Source organism: Trichosurus vulpecula, chromosome 5, assembly GCF_011100635.1.
Source record: "Trichosurus vulpecula isolate mTriVul1 chromosome 5, mTriVul1.pri, whole genome shotgun sequence".
NCBI classification, from domain to species: Eukaryota; Metazoa; Chordata; class Mammalia; order Diprotodontia; family Phalangeridae; genus Trichosurus; species Trichosurus vulpecula.
The window spans coordinates 86659114-86674936 of NC_050577.1; the positions used below are offsets into that span (position 1 = coordinate 86659114).

The window sequence follows — 15823 nt, forward strand, 5'->3', positions numbered from 1 at the left end:
AATTTTATTAAATGAATGTTATACTTGATTATGCTCTCTCAGAGTATAGCTTATACTTCAACGTAAAATTTAATCTAAATAAAAGTAGATGGTATTAGGATATATGTTAATCTCAGGCTTGAAAAAGCTTAATTTATCCATTTTCTTTTATGAACTCTATTGAACTTATAAAAAAACAAACAAACCAAAAAAAACAAAAAAGATTTATCAACTTTACATCAATGGATTGATAAAATGTTTCATGATCTATGAGCATAACTTGAGATTTCTCCCTACCAAGTTATCTTTTAAATAAAATTTAATGAAAATGACAACAAATAATACTCTCTATTTCCAGTAAATTGAAAGATAAATTAATTTTCTTCACTGCTACAATTGAAATCATCATTCCATCCAAGACCTATTTTGAAGCTAAGAACTGAGCTTCTAAACCTAGTGGTGAAGAATATTGATTACTAAGGCATAATTTACCAGTTTCGAGTACACATAAATACTCTAAAAACATTCAGCATAAGAGGGATTTAAGCAGCGTATTCTTAAAAATACCTGGCACAAAAATCAAGCACGTGTGAAAATTAGGGAACCCCATTTGAAATGTTCACAGTCAATGCCTTTCAATGCCTTTGCACGGTAATAGCAGTCAAGTTCTGATATTCGTGACTTGCATGTCTCCTTGCAATTTTAGTCCTCAAAGTACCCAGATGAGTGGAAATTATTATTTCAAAACATATAAGGCTGTATCCCCTTTAGCCCAAATTAGCACTATTGGTCTGTTTCCCACGGTGATTAGGGAAAAAGGAGAATGACCGATACGTTCTAAAATATTTGTAGCAGCTCCTTTCGTGGTGGAAAAGAACTGGAAATTGAGGGGATGTCCATCAACTGCAGAGTGGCTAAACAAGTTGTGGTCTATGACTGCGGAGGACAACTACTGTGCTGTAAGAAATGATGAGCTAGTTTATTTTTGAAAAATATGGAAAGACTTGTTTGAAGTAATGTAAAGTGGAATAAGCAGAACCAAGAGAACAAGGTACTCAGTAATAGCAGTACTGTCTGAAGAACTGTGAATCACCAAGTTATTCTGGGTATTATAAATATTCACAACAACTACAAAAGACCTATGAAGATGCTAGCCACTTCCAGAGAAAGAACTGATAAATAAAAGTATGCACAGTATGATTTTACATATATTTATAAATACATATGAAATGGTGGCCTTCTCTAGTGAGGGGTGGAGATGGAGGGAGACAGTTTGGAATTAAAAATGTAACAAAAAAATTCATTTAAAATTTCAATTAAAAAAGGTCAACATACATAATATTTTCTTTAAAACTGTGGTTAGTAGTACAACTACTATTATTTGTCTTGCAAATAAGGAAACTGGGGTCCAGAGTTCATAAGTGATTAACTGATAGCTTCAAAGCTAGTGTTTCAGAACCAAGATCAGAAAATGTTTCCTCAATCTAAGTCTTACAATGTTTCCACTATACAAATCTGACTCTCTACGTATGCTGAAAACAAAATGAATTTATTTTTAACAAACCAAAAAACCCCACCATTTGAAAAGATACTATTAATAAAGAGAATGACTAAGAATTTATGGGAGATCTAAGTCTCAGTGACACAGCTTGTGACACAAGTAAAAAAAAAATTAGCTTCTCTCACATAACCTGATAGTCATATATTCTGGGAAAACATACACAATACAAATTCCTACCAGGTTTCCCAAGCAATTTAATAATACATCATACCACCCCACCTACCATTTACTGAATTATTACGAGCACAATTAAAAGAAGCCATCAGTTTGAAAATAAATACAAACTTCATTAAAAGCTACTTTTAACAACTTCAATGGCAGAAAAAATATTTGTGCTCATGTTCTTAAAGCATACTTACGCACTGAAGAAAAGGAGGCCAAAAAATACTGATTCAAATATCAGCCTGGGCCATTTCATGTCAACCTTTATTTTTCAACTATTCTTCAAGTCACATAGGTATTCTTCCTCAGGAAGGTTAAAAGTTCATAACTAGTCAAGGAGAAAATACTGCAAGCAGCCAAAAAGAAACAATTCAAATATCATGGAACTACAGTCAGGATCATGTAGGATCTTTCAGCTTCCACTTTAAATGACAGGAGAAATTAGAATATGAGATCCTGAATGGCAAAGGAGCTTGAACTGAAAATCAAGGATCAACTACCCAGCAAAACTAAGCATAATTTTTCAGGCAAGAAGATGGACATTCAACGAAATAAGGGAATTCCAGACCTTCCTGATGAAAAGGCCAGAACTCAACGGAAAATTTTATCTTCAAATACAAAACTTAAGAGAGATATAAAAAGGCAAACAGAGGGAAAAAAAACCCCACAAACCTTGTTAATAAGGGCAAACTGTTTACATCCTTATATAGGATGATATTGTTTTATATATGCTATACATATATATATATGTCAATCTTTTTTTTAAATTTAATTTATTTATTTAACATATTTAGTTTTCAGCATTGGTTTTCACAAGAGTTTGAATTACAAATTTTCTCCCCATTTCTACCCTCCCGCCCTCCAAGATGGTGTATATTCTAGTTGCCCTGTTCCCCAGTCAGCCCTCCCTTCTGTCACCCCACTCCCCTCCCATCCCCTTTCCCATCCTTTTCTGTAGGGCAAGCTAAATTTCTACTCCCCATTGCCTGTGTATCTTATTTTCTAGTTGCATGCAAAAAACTTTTTCTTTTTTGTTTTCGAACGTCTGTTTTTAAAAACTTTGAGTTCCAAATTCTCCCCCCTCCTCCCTTCCCAACCACCCTCCCCAAGAAGTCAAGCAATTCAACATAGGCCACATGGGTATCATTATGTATAACCCTTCCACAATACTCATGTTGTGAAAGACTAACTATATTTTGCTCCTTCCCAACCCATCCCCCTTTATTGAATTTTCTCCCTTGACCCTGTCCCCTTTCGAAAGTGTTTGTTTTTGATTACCTCCACCCCCATCTGCCCTCCCCTCCATCATCCCCCTCTTTTTTTATCTTCTTCCCTCTTCTTTCCTGTGGGGTAAGATACCCAATTGGGTATGTATGGTATTCCCTCCTCAGGCCAAATCTGATGAGAGCAACATTCACTCATTCCCCCCTCACCTGCCCTCTCCCCTCCTCCCACAGAACTGCTTCCTCTTGCCACCTTTATGCGAGCTAATCCACCCCATTCTTTCTCTCCCTATCTCCCTCTCTCAATATGTTCCTCTCTCATCCCTTAATTTGATTTTATTTCTTTTAGATATCTTCCCTTATATATATACATAATATACACACACACATATATATATACACTTATATATATACATAATATACACATTTCCTTATATATATACATAAAAATATATACATATATGCATATTCCCTTCAGCTACCCTAACACTGAGGTCTCATGAATCATACATGTTATCTTTCCATGTAGAAATGTAAACAAAACAGTTCAACTTTAGTAACTCCCTTGCAATTTCTTTTTCTTGGTCTTTTTCTTGATTACCTTTTCATGCTTCTCTTGATTCTTATGTTTGAAAGTCAAATTTTCTATTCAGTTCTGGTCTTTTCACTGAGAAAGCTTGAAAGTCCTCTATTTTATTGAAAATCCATATTTTGCCTTGGAACATGATACTCAGTTTTGCTGGGTAGGTGATTATAGGTTTTAATCCTAGCTCCATTGACCTCCGGAATATCGTATTCCAAGCCCTTCGATCTCTTAATGTAGAGGCTGCCAGATCTTGGGTTATTCTGATTGGGTTTCCACAATATTCAAATTGTTTTTTTTCTGGCTGCTTGCAGTATTTTCTCCTTGATCTGGGAGCTCTGGAATTTGGCGACAATATTCCTGGGAGATTTCTTTTTGGGATCTATTTGAGGAGGTGATCCATGGATTCTTTCAATTTCTATTTTGCCCTGTGGCTCTAGAATATCAGGGCAGTTCTCCTTGATAATTTCTTGAAAGATGATATCTAGGCTCTTTTTTTGATCATGGCTTTCAGGTAGTCCAATAATTTTTAAATTCTCTCTCCTGGATCTATTTTCCAGGTCAGTGGTTTTTCCAATGAGATATTGCACATTATCTTCCATTTTTTCATTCCTTTGGTTCTGTTTTATAATATCTTGATTTCTCATAAAAATCACTAGCTTCCACTTGCTCCAATCTAATTTTTAAAGTAGTATTTTCTTCAGTGGTCTTTTGGACCTCCTTTTCCATTTGGCTAATTCTGCCTTTCAAGGCATTCTTCTCCTCATTGGCTTTTTGGAGCTCTTTTGCCATTTGAGTTAATCTGTTTTTTAAGGTGTTGTTTTCTTCAGTGTATTTTTCAGTATTTTTTTGGGTCTCCTTTAGCAAATCATTGACTTGTTTTTCATGGTTTTCTTGCATCCTTCTCATTTCTCTTCCCAATTTTTCCTCTACTTCTCTAACTTGCTTTTCCAAATCCTTTTTGAGCTCTTCCATGGCCTGGTACCAGTTCATGTTTTTCTTGGAGGTTTCTGTTGTAGGCTCTTTGACTTTGTTAACTTCTGTCTGTATGTTTTGGTCTTCTTTGTCAACAAAGAAAGAATGCAAAGTCTGAGACTGAATCTGGGTGCGTTTTCGCTGCCTGGCCATATTCCCAACCAACTAACTTGACCCTTGAGTTTTTCAGTGGAGTATGACTGCTTGTAGACTAAAGAGTTCTATGTTCTACGTTTGGGGGGGATGTGCCAGCTCTGCCACACCAGCACTGCTCCTTCCCCAAGAACCCCCAACCCGGACTGCGCTTAGATCTTCAGCAGGCTGTGCACCCCTGCTCTGATCCGCCACTTAATTCCTCCCACCAGGTGGGCCTGGGGCCGGAAGCAACAACAGCTGTAGCTGCCCCACCTCCACTGCCCCCAGGGCTGGAAGCAGAACTGCGAACTCCTTCCACTCCTGCAGCTTTTCCCACTAACTTTCTCTGCTGTCTTTGGTGTTTGTGGGTTGAGAAATCTGGTAACTGCCGCAGCTCACTGATTCAGGGCGCTAGGGCCCGCTCTGCCCAGCTCCTGGTTTGGTTGGCACGCGGGATGCTGGGCTCTGCTCCACTCCCAGCTCCGTGTGGGATAGACCTCACCCGGAGACCATCCAGGCTGTCCTGGGCTGGAGCCCTGCTTCCCTCTGCTGTTTTGTGGGTTCTGCAGTTCTAGAATTGGTTCCGAGCCATTTTTATAGGTTTCTGGAGTGACTCGGCAGGGAGGTCATGCTAGTCCCTGCTTTCCAGCCACCATCTTGGCTCCGCCCCCATATATGTCAATCTTCAGAATAGTACAGTTATGACAATCGAAAGGGATACACATAGACTGTGGGTGTCAGTATAAAATAACTGATATAATGATAAAAAACATAATTAAGAGATGAAAAGGGAGGGTTTTGGGAGAAGAGGTAAGGAGGTAGTAGAAAAGGGTAAATTACATCACATGAAGAGGCACAAAAACATATTATAGTACAGGGAAAGAAGGTAGGGAGAAGAGTAGTATATGAGCTTTACTCTCATCAGATTTGGTTCAAGAAGAGAATAACATACTCTGATAGGTACAGAAATCAAACTTGTCCTACAGGCAGTAGGAGGGGAAAGGGGAAAGAAAATGGGGGGTGGTCAGAAGGGAGGGAAGAAAAAGCAAGAGGAAAAGGGTAGGATGAAGGAGGGAAACCAAAAGGGAGGGTAAATTGAGGAAGGTGGTGGTCAAAAGCAAAACTCTTTTGAGGAGTGGAAGGGAGGAGGAAGAAATAAAAGCATAAAAGGGGGGGGAAACAGGATGGAGGAAAAGACATACCTTGTAATCATAACTGTTAATGTGAATGGGATGAACTCTCCCATAAAATGGATGCAGATAGCAGAATGGATTAAAAACCATAATCCAAAAATATGTTGTTTACATTTGAAACAGGGGGATACACACAGGGTAAAAGTAAAAGGATGGAATAGAATAAATTGTGCTTCAGCTAAAGTAAAAAAAACAGGAGTAGCAATCCTAATCTCAGACAAAGCAAAAGCAAAGATAGATCTAATTAAAACACATAAGGAAGGACACTATATCCTGCTAAAAGGCACCATACACAACAAAGCAATATCATTATTTAACATATATGCACCAAGTGTTATAGCATGCAAATTCTTAGAGGAGAAGTTACAGGAAGAAATCTGGTGGGGGACCTCAACCTCCCTCTCTCTGAACTTGATGAATCCAACCTCAAAATAAATAAGAAAGAAGTTAATGAGATGAATAGAATTTTAGAGAAGGCAGATATGACAGACATGTGGAGAAAACTGAATGGAGATGAAAAGGAATATACTTTTTTCTCAGCAGTACATGGCACATACTCAAAAAGATGTACTAGGGCATAAAAACCTCACAATCCAGTGCAGAAAGGCAGAAATAGTCAATGCATCCTTCTCAGATCATGATGCAATAAAAATTATTTGTAATAAAGGACCATGGAAAGATAAACTAAAATTTAATTGGAAACTAAATAATTTAATCCTAAAGAATGAGTGGGCCAAAGAACAAATCATAGAAACAATTAATAACTTCATTCAAGAGAATGACAATGAGACAACATACCAAAACTTACGGAATGCAGCAAAAGCAGTTCTTAGGGGAAGTTTTATATATTTAAATGCTAACATGAATAAAATAGAGAAAAGGGAGATCAATGAAATGGGCATGCCAACTGAAAAAGCTAGAAAAAGAACAAATTGAAAATCCCCACTTAGATACCAAATTAGAAATACTGAAAATCAAAGGAGATTAATAAAATTGAAATCAAGAAAACTATTGAATTAATAAATAAAACCAAGAGCTGGTTTTAGGAAAATACCAATAAAATTGATAAAACCTTGGTCAATTTGATTAAAAAAAAAAAAAGAAAACCAAATTACCAATATCAAAAATGAAAAGGGTGAATTCACTTCCAATGAAGAGGAAATTAAAACAATAATTAGGAATTATTTTGCCCAATTGTATGCCCATAAATTTGATAAACTTGGGGAAATGAATGAATATTTACAAAAAATACAAATTGCCCAGGTTAACAGAAGAGGAAGTAAATTACCTAAACAACCCCATCTCAGAAAAAGAAACTGAGCAAGCCATCAATGAACTCCCTAGGAAAAAATCTCCAGGGCCAGATGGTTTTACATGTGAATTCTATCAAACTTTTAAAGAATAATTAATTCCCATACTTTGTAGACTATTGGGGAAAATAGGTGAAGGTGTCCTGCTGAATTCTTTTTATGACACAAATATGGTACTAATACCTAAACCAGGAAGAGTCAAAACAGAGAAAGAAAATTATAGACCAATTTCCCTAATGAATATTGATGCAAAAATTTTAAATAAAATATTAGCAAAAAGATTGCACCAACTTATCAGGAAAATAATACACTATGAACAGGTAGGATTTATTGCAGGAATGCAAGGCAGGTTCAATATTAGGAAAACTATCAGCATAATTGATCATATCAATAACAAAACTAGGAGAAACCATATGATTACCTCAATAGATGCAGAAAAAGCTTTTGACAAAATACAACACCCGTTCCTATTAAAAACACTAGAAAGCACAGGAATAAATGGAGTCTTCCTTAAAATTATTAAGAGCATCTACCTTAAACCATCAACAAGCATTATTTATAATGGGGATAAGCTAGATGCATTCCCAGTAAGATCCAGGGTGAAACAAAGATGTCCATTATCACCACTATTATTCAATTTGCTACTAGAAATGTTAGCTTTAGCATTAAGAAGAATAACTTGAAGGAATTAGAATAGGCAAAGAAGAAATTAAATTATTGCTTTTTACAGATGATATGATGATTTACTTAGAGAATTCTAGAGATTAAAGTAAAAAAAACTACTGGAAATAATAAACAATTTTAGCAAAGTTGCAGGATATAAAATAAACCCACATAAATCCTTGGCATTCCTATATATTACTAACAAAGCCCAACAGCAAGACATAGAAAGAGAAATTCCCTTAAAGTGATTGCAGACACTATAAAATATTTGGGAGTCTACTTGCCAAGACAAACCCAGGGCCTATATGAACATGATTACAAAGCACTTCTCACACAAATGAAGTCAGATCTAAATAAATGGAATAACACCAGTTGCTCATGCTTAGGCTGAGCTAATATAATAAAAATTACAATTTTACCCAAATTAATTTACCTATTCATTGCCATAACAATCGAACTACCAAAAAATCATTTTACAGAGCTGGATAAAATAATAACAAAATTCATGTGGAAGGACAGAAAGTCCAGAATATCAAGGGAATTAATGAAAAGAAATGCTAGGGAAGGTGGCCTAGTCATAACAGATATCAAATTGTACTATAAAGCAGCAGTCACCAAAACTACCTGGTACTGGCTAAGAAACACTGGTAGATCAGTGGAATAGGTTAGGTACACAAGATGGAGAAGTCAACGACTACAGCAATCTACTCTTTGATAAACCCAAGAATCCAGCTCCTGGGCTAACAATTCACTATTCCACAAAAACTGCTGGGAAAATCGGAAAATGGTAGGGCAGAAACTGGACATAGACCCGTATCTTACAGCACATACCAAAATAAAGTCAAAATGGGTTCATAATTTAGGAATAAAGGCTGATACTATAAGCAATTTGGGAGAGCAGGGAATAGTTTACCTATCAGATCTACGGGAAAGGGAAGAACTCATGACCCAACAAGAGATAGAGAGCATTACAAAATGCAAAATGGATAATTTTGATTATGTTAAACTGAAAAGTTTTTGTATAAATAAAGACAATGCAACAAAGACTAGGAGGGAAGCAGGAAATTGGGAGAAAATCTTTACAACCAATGTCTCCGATAAAGAACTCATATCTAAAATATACAGGGAACTGAGCCAGATTTATAGGAATAAAAGCCATTCCCCAATTGAGAAATAATCAAAGGATATGAAAAGGCAGTTTTCAGAGGAAGAAACTAAAGATATCTATAGGCATATGAAAAAATGCTCAAAATCACTATTGATTAGAGAAATGCAAATTAAAGGTACCACATCTCTCCTGTCAGATTGGCTAACATGACAAAACAGGAAAAAGATAAATGCTGGAGAGGATGTGGGAAAATTGGAACATTAATACTTTGCTGGTGGAGTTATGAACAGATCCAGCCATTTTGGAGAGCAATTTGGAACTATGCCCAAAGGGCTATAAAAATGTGCATACCCTTTGACCCAGCAATACCACTCCTAGGGCTATACCCCAGAGAGATCACTCCAGTGGGAAAGGGACCTGTATGTACAAAAATATTTATAGCAGCTCTTTTTGTGGTAGCAAAGAATTGGAAATCAAGGGGATGCCCATCAACTGGGGAATGGCTGAACAAGTTGTGGCATATGAATGTAATGGAATACTACTGCACTACAGGAAACGGTGAAGATATGGACTTCATAACAATCTGGAAAGACCTACATGATACGATGCTGAGTGAGGAGCAGAACCAGAACATTGTACACAACCAGACATTGATTCAGTGATGACTAACTTTGATAGATTTGGCTCTCCTCAGCAATACAAGGCTCAAAGACAGTTCCAAAGGACTCATGATGGAAAAAGCTAGCTACGTCTAGAGAAAGAACTGTGGAGTCTGAATGCAGACTGAGGAAAACTATTTGCTCTTTTTTTTTCCCACTTCTTTTTTGGTTTTGTTTCTTCTCTCTCATGATTCATTCCATTGGTCATAATTCTTCTTTGCAACTTGACTATTGTGTACATAAGTTTAATGAAAAGGTTTATGTAGAATCTATATCAGATTGCACGTTGTGTCAGGGGGAGGAGGGAGAGGAGGGAAGGTAAGAAAATCTGAAACTCAAGGACATGTAGAACTAAGTGTTGTAAACTAAAAATAAAAAAATCTAATTAAAAAAAGTTCATAACTAGAACTTAATAAATTATTTACATTTTAATTTTAACTGCAGTAGGATATTCATCCTACTATTCTAACAAGAAAATATTTTCCCAATTCAATTCCCACTACTAGAAATACAAGACATTTTTATTTTATGTTAACAAAAGTCACCATAAATGTATACTATAAATACATGCTTCTAGAGGAAAAAAGTAGAACAAAAAGAAATGATCAGATAGGTCTGGCTAAAATACCTGAATGGAAAAAAATATCATCTAGGAGAAAAATCATGAGGCTTGAACTCATAACTTAGGCTACAGTCCTGAGTCTATCGCTGTCAGATCTTTGAAAGACGAATTACAGTTACTTAGTATCTGTGTTTTAGAAATCTAAGTTCTGAGAAGAATGGTGTTATGTAAGTAGTTATTATTAATTAGATGCCCCTTAGGATTTTATTTATGTATAAAAAACAAAAATTAATGCAAAGTTTAACTTCAATCTTTATAGAGATATCTATTACAACTACTAGTATCAAGAATATTTTTAAAATGCTAAATATTCTCAGGATAATTTTGGTAGTCACTGAAAATGATCCAAGAAGCAACCAGAAGTATAACAGGAAAGAGATATTTCTATATGAAAACTGTGAAGTTGCTACTTTATACTGCTGATAAACTAAGAAAATGAATTCTATACAACAATAAGAACATGGGGAGACCTATTTTGGTAAAAGTAAACCACAGCCAGAAGACACAGTATATAGATTACTGGCCTTGGAGTCAGACCTGACTTCAAATCAGAGTCAGGTACTAGTTCTAGCTGTGCATTGCTGGGCAGGTCACTTGACCCTTCTGTGCCTTAAGTTTTCTAAGCTATAAAATGAAGAGGCTGGATTCAGCGGCCTCTGTGGTCCTTTCAGTTCTAAATATATGATCCTACGATTCCAATAATTTCATGCCTTATTTTGTTCATAAACTTTACTCCCTCTCAATAATGTCCAAGTTAGTTTCTTTACTTTTGTTTAAATTACACAGTACAAAAGTATGCAAAATTCTCAGAAGTATGCTTTATTTTGTAAGGCGTGCTCAGATAGGAAGCTGAACTTGGAGCCAGGGAGAGTTGTATTCAAGTTTCACCTTTGACAAAGATGGGCTTTGTAACCCTATGGCAGGTCAGCCTTTTCAGTATCCTAAGCAAGCTCTCTAAAGCATCACAAGATGTCGAAGCAGCAGAGAAGCTGCTGACCTATACTGGTAGGGAATACTCTTCAGAGTTGCCAAGACCAATAAAATCCAAGGTCCATGGCTCAACCTCCTGTCCTGTACTTTCATTCCAGACATGTGATTTCATTCTTGCAGGGATTGCCTGGTATGATGCAAATGGAGTCTGAAGTCTATAGATTTTTTAGACTGAAGAGCTGTCTGGGCATCCTCAGAGGTTAAGTGACTTTCCCATTGTGACAGAGCTAATATATAAATGTCAGAGACAAAACCTAAACCCAAGTTTTCTCGACTCTAAAAATCTTATCCTATATCTGTCAATAATTATAAACATAAATTGGTTTAACTGAATACACTCAGTAAAAACTCCAAAGACAAAATGTTTGTAAAATCCTGGTTTTTATAATTTCTCAAAAAAGAGGCATAATTAAGTCTTCTTTTCAAATAAGCTGCCTTTAAACAACTAACTTAATTTTCCCCCAACAAGTTATCCAGTTAAAATGGTACTTGATACATAGTTATTTTATATTTAAAAATCATTAAAAAAAATTAAAAATTTTTTTCAAGCATAAGTAACCACTTATAGTAATTTTCAAATTGCTAAACAAAGTGAGATTTTGAAGGCTTTTAAAGAATATCTTGAATTGAAGATTCATTTAAATATCCCTAACATTTGAAAAAAGAGGTACAATAAATAGTACTTTCCTCAACCTATTGTAAAAAAGCAATAGTACAAATAAATGGAAACAAGCAGTTCTAAGTAACTAGAAACAGAATCAAATTAAAGTTAAAAAATTTTTAAAGTTCTATTTTTTAAAATGTCTATTTGAAATGTATTATGTAGACATGAAGTATTTAACCTCAGATAAAAAGTTTTAATAAATGTTTATTGCAATTAGAATATAAAATGAGAAAAGGAGATCAAATATCATTACCAAGCAGGACTGACATAATCACCAATATTCTAGAAAAGCAACATATTTCTGGTTTATGTCTGTTTTCCTTTCACCTTTCCGTGTTGTATATGTTTTAGTTGAAGTTCTACTGCAAATCTTCTCACCATTGTACCGTGAAAGACATTCAAGCACTCAAAACCTAATATATTTAAACCATAAATAAAATTCCAAGAGTAGTTTCTCAGAGGAAATGGGTGCTGTACTCATAAAATTAAGGCTATATATAAGGTTTCTTTACTCATTATGCACCTTCTGGAAACAGTTCAATAGTAAACCTCAAGCCAGAGCAGTGATGCATTTAAATCCAGTAATTACCATACAAAGCATTGGACTCTGCAACAATAAAGGTAAGTGTCCTAGTTCAGCTGCAAGGATCCTCAATCTCACATCCTGCTCTAATACAATTAGTCTACAAAGAGCTAACTGCCTAATCGAGGGATCACAGTTTCACTGACATCTTACTTCCTCCAATAGCAATAAACACCAGTAAGCTAAGATAGCACCTAATTAGTTTGCTGTATTACTGTTTACAAGGCAGTTTCAACTGATGATGCTTTCCGTATATTCATTTCTTCTCAATGCATGCTTTCCTAAGCAAGAGAAACATCTCATATTCTCTGATACAGTGAGATATATTTTATATAAATAGTAAAGGATTCATTATGGATATGCTGCACCCTAATAATTATTAACGGCAATGGGCAATTTAATTAATTTGATGGAATCATAAAACATTTAATTGATGAAAGGATTTTATTAATTTCTGGTCTGCAAACTACACGCCATTTCAGCCACCCATGCACACATCATTTCTGAGTAGTAAATTTTTTTCACTATACTTAAATAGGAAATTATCAATTTTTCTTCAGCAACTGATATTGGACAGGGAAAAATATTATGTATATCATGGCTTTTCACTCACAGGTCACAATAACTCAGGCACCAATTAAGACGACAGTTCGGTCACGGGCTTATTTTGGAATCCTCAAATATTGAACCATAACAAAGAAAGAGATACAAAATGCAAACTATACAGACTCTTTGACAAATACAATAAATGTAAAAAAAAATAAAGTGTAGCTAGGATAAATAAATCAGTGAATGAAATATATCACTGCATTTTTTTAAATTTAGTTTATTACAAAGAGTTTTGAAAAAACGATGGGAAAGAGGTCCAGAAAGCATTTACGAGCAATTCAATTCAAGGTAAACTGAAAATTTATTAAAGTGTCTATTATGACTGAGTCTAAATTAAAAAAAAAAAAGTCCCTGCTCACCTTCTAATAATGTTTAAATTTAAAAGGGCAGCCAAACTGACAAAAACATAGCTACGAAAAAAGCCATCATAAAAGACCTCTCATAAGTCAACTCCCACAGTATGGGAATCAGCATTAATAAAATCATGCATTTTTAAATGGAATTAAGTCAATATTTTCTATAAAGCAAACACTAAACTCTTTTATCCTTCTCATGAATGTCCAGAAATTAATAGAAGAAATTTGTGAGAAGATCATCAAATCTATTTCCAACCTTATAGCTTAAAGGAAGCAATCATATAAACAATACTCATTTGCTTCTGAAACAAATATTTTAGTTGCCTATAAAATACTTGGACCATTAAATCTGATGCACACACAATAAGTTCACAACAAATTACCATACAGTTTCATTTTTGCTTTACCAGAATTATATCTGCTCACTTAATGATAGCACTGGACTATACTTACCTGACTCTTGGCACCATCATTCGGTGTTGCACCATTAGTGTGTGGCAGATAGATGCCATCATTGTGAATACATCTTCACTGGCTGAATCTCTCCACACCATATTTAGTAGGGTGTTGGTCTGTTGTTTTGTATCCAACTTTTTTAGACATTCCTCTGTTATGTACTGCACTGATATTCTACCATCTCCCTAAAAACACCAGAAAAAAACCACTAATGATGCTGTTAGAAATTAACCAATGTTTTTAGTTTACATAAGCAGCACATTGTATCCTTTAATCTTTTTCTCTAATAAATCATCATCACAGTGTATCAGTGAAATATTTCTAACAATGTTATAGTTCCCACTTTATAGATGGGAAGACATCTCCCCACAAATACAACTTTCTTCCAAACTTTCCTCTTTCTGTCCCAGACACCACCATTTTTCTAACAACCCAGGTTCACAACTTTGGAGTCATCCCTAACTCCTAACATTGACTCTAACCCACCAAGTATTTTCAATTGGTTGGCAACTCTTGCTATTTCTACCTCAAAATATTTCTCAAATACATCCCTTTCTCTTTACTAACACGTTCTTTTATCTTTACTCACATAGCCACCACTCTAGAGTTCAGGGCCCATAGGCCACATTTCAACTGGTTTATTTCAAAACTGTCCTATCTGTTCTGTCTCTAGTCTTAACCCACTCCAATCCACCTTCCACATAGCTGTCAAAGTGTTTTCCTAAAGCCAACACTGACAATGTTATTCCCCTACTCAAACTCTCAAGATTTCCTATCATTTCTAACAGCAAATATAAACTTTCCTGTTTGACATTAAAAGTTTTAACAACCTGGCCTTGACCTGCTTTGCCAGCCATGGTATACATTATTCTCCCTTCCCATATTTTCCAATAGCTACAACTTCTTACTGTTCTTTATACATGCCATTCCCTATTTCCTGGCTACATAATTTTGTATTGGAAGTCCTCCATACTTGAAATACACTGTTTCTCATCTTCACCTCTCAAAATTCCTAGTTTCTTTCAATAATCAGTCTAATTGTCACTTTCTACATGGAGTTTTTACTGATTCTTCTCAGTCACCAGTGCTCTCTCAAAACTGATTTGCATTTATTTGGTAAATATTTTACATGTTGTTATATATATGCATGTTGTCTCCCCTAATACAGAATACGTTCCTTGATGAAAAGGGCTGTTTCAATTTTATCTTTGTATCCCCAGCACCTAACACAGTGCCTGGCAAGTAGTAGGCACTTCATAAATGCTAATTGATCAAAGAAGTCAATTTAATATTTTCTATTACAAGATCTACATTACATAGCAACACTATTCTCTAAGTAGACAGAGGTTTGTGTCCAATACTCCAGTCACTATTTTGTTTTAATAAAAATCCTTTTTTTGTAAAGTCATATTGTAGTAAACCAGGAGATGTGAAAATAAACAGAATATCCATTATGAATTCATTCAGAAATGTTTCAAACAAAATATCATTATATTAAAAGACTGAATTCTGCATGTTGTATTTTCAAAATTCAAATGACAAACAGAAAACAAAAGGTTCCAGTCATCTTTTTTGGTACCATAACAACACTCAAAAAGGTGAGTTCTTTTGAGTAAAATCTGCCAAGTAAATATCTGATGATCCCTAACCATTTATGCCATTAAATATATGAACACGCAAAGTAAACAGACTTCTGAATATGTTTTCAAGAACACAAAGTGGACACTGACTAATTTGCTAACTGCACTGCCACTAATTTACTACTTGTGCAACCTTGGGCAAGTCATTTAACTTCAGTGTTTTGTCCCCATTTTTGTGATATTTCTGTGCATACCGCAAGAAGAAGAATTTTTAATCTTCATTCTAGTTACACTCAGAAATAATGGTCACTGTCAGTATCCTCATCTTCAAACACAGAAAAGATCTATACAGCTGTATAATACTAAAACTGGAATTTCTTTATTCAGAAGGTATTTTAATATTTAAAACTTA

The 15823-nt window shown here is 35.1% G+C and overlaps 1 protein-coding gene across 3 annotated transcripts in view; it reads right to left on the reverse strand.

Moving 5' to 3' along the window:
* UBE3C (ubiquitin protein ligase E3C) overlaps positions 1-15823 on the reverse strand; it is a 169342-nt gene that overhangs the window by 110710 nt on the left and 42809 nt on the right. For all 3 annotated transcript variants that reach the window (XM_036760064.1, XM_036760065.1, XM_036760063.1), the window contains exon 10: positions 13829-14016. In XM_036760064.1, the coding sequence (XP_036615959.1) occupies positions 13829-14016 (188 nt within the window). The remainder of the gene's footprint in view (positions 1-13828; positions 14017-15823) is intronic.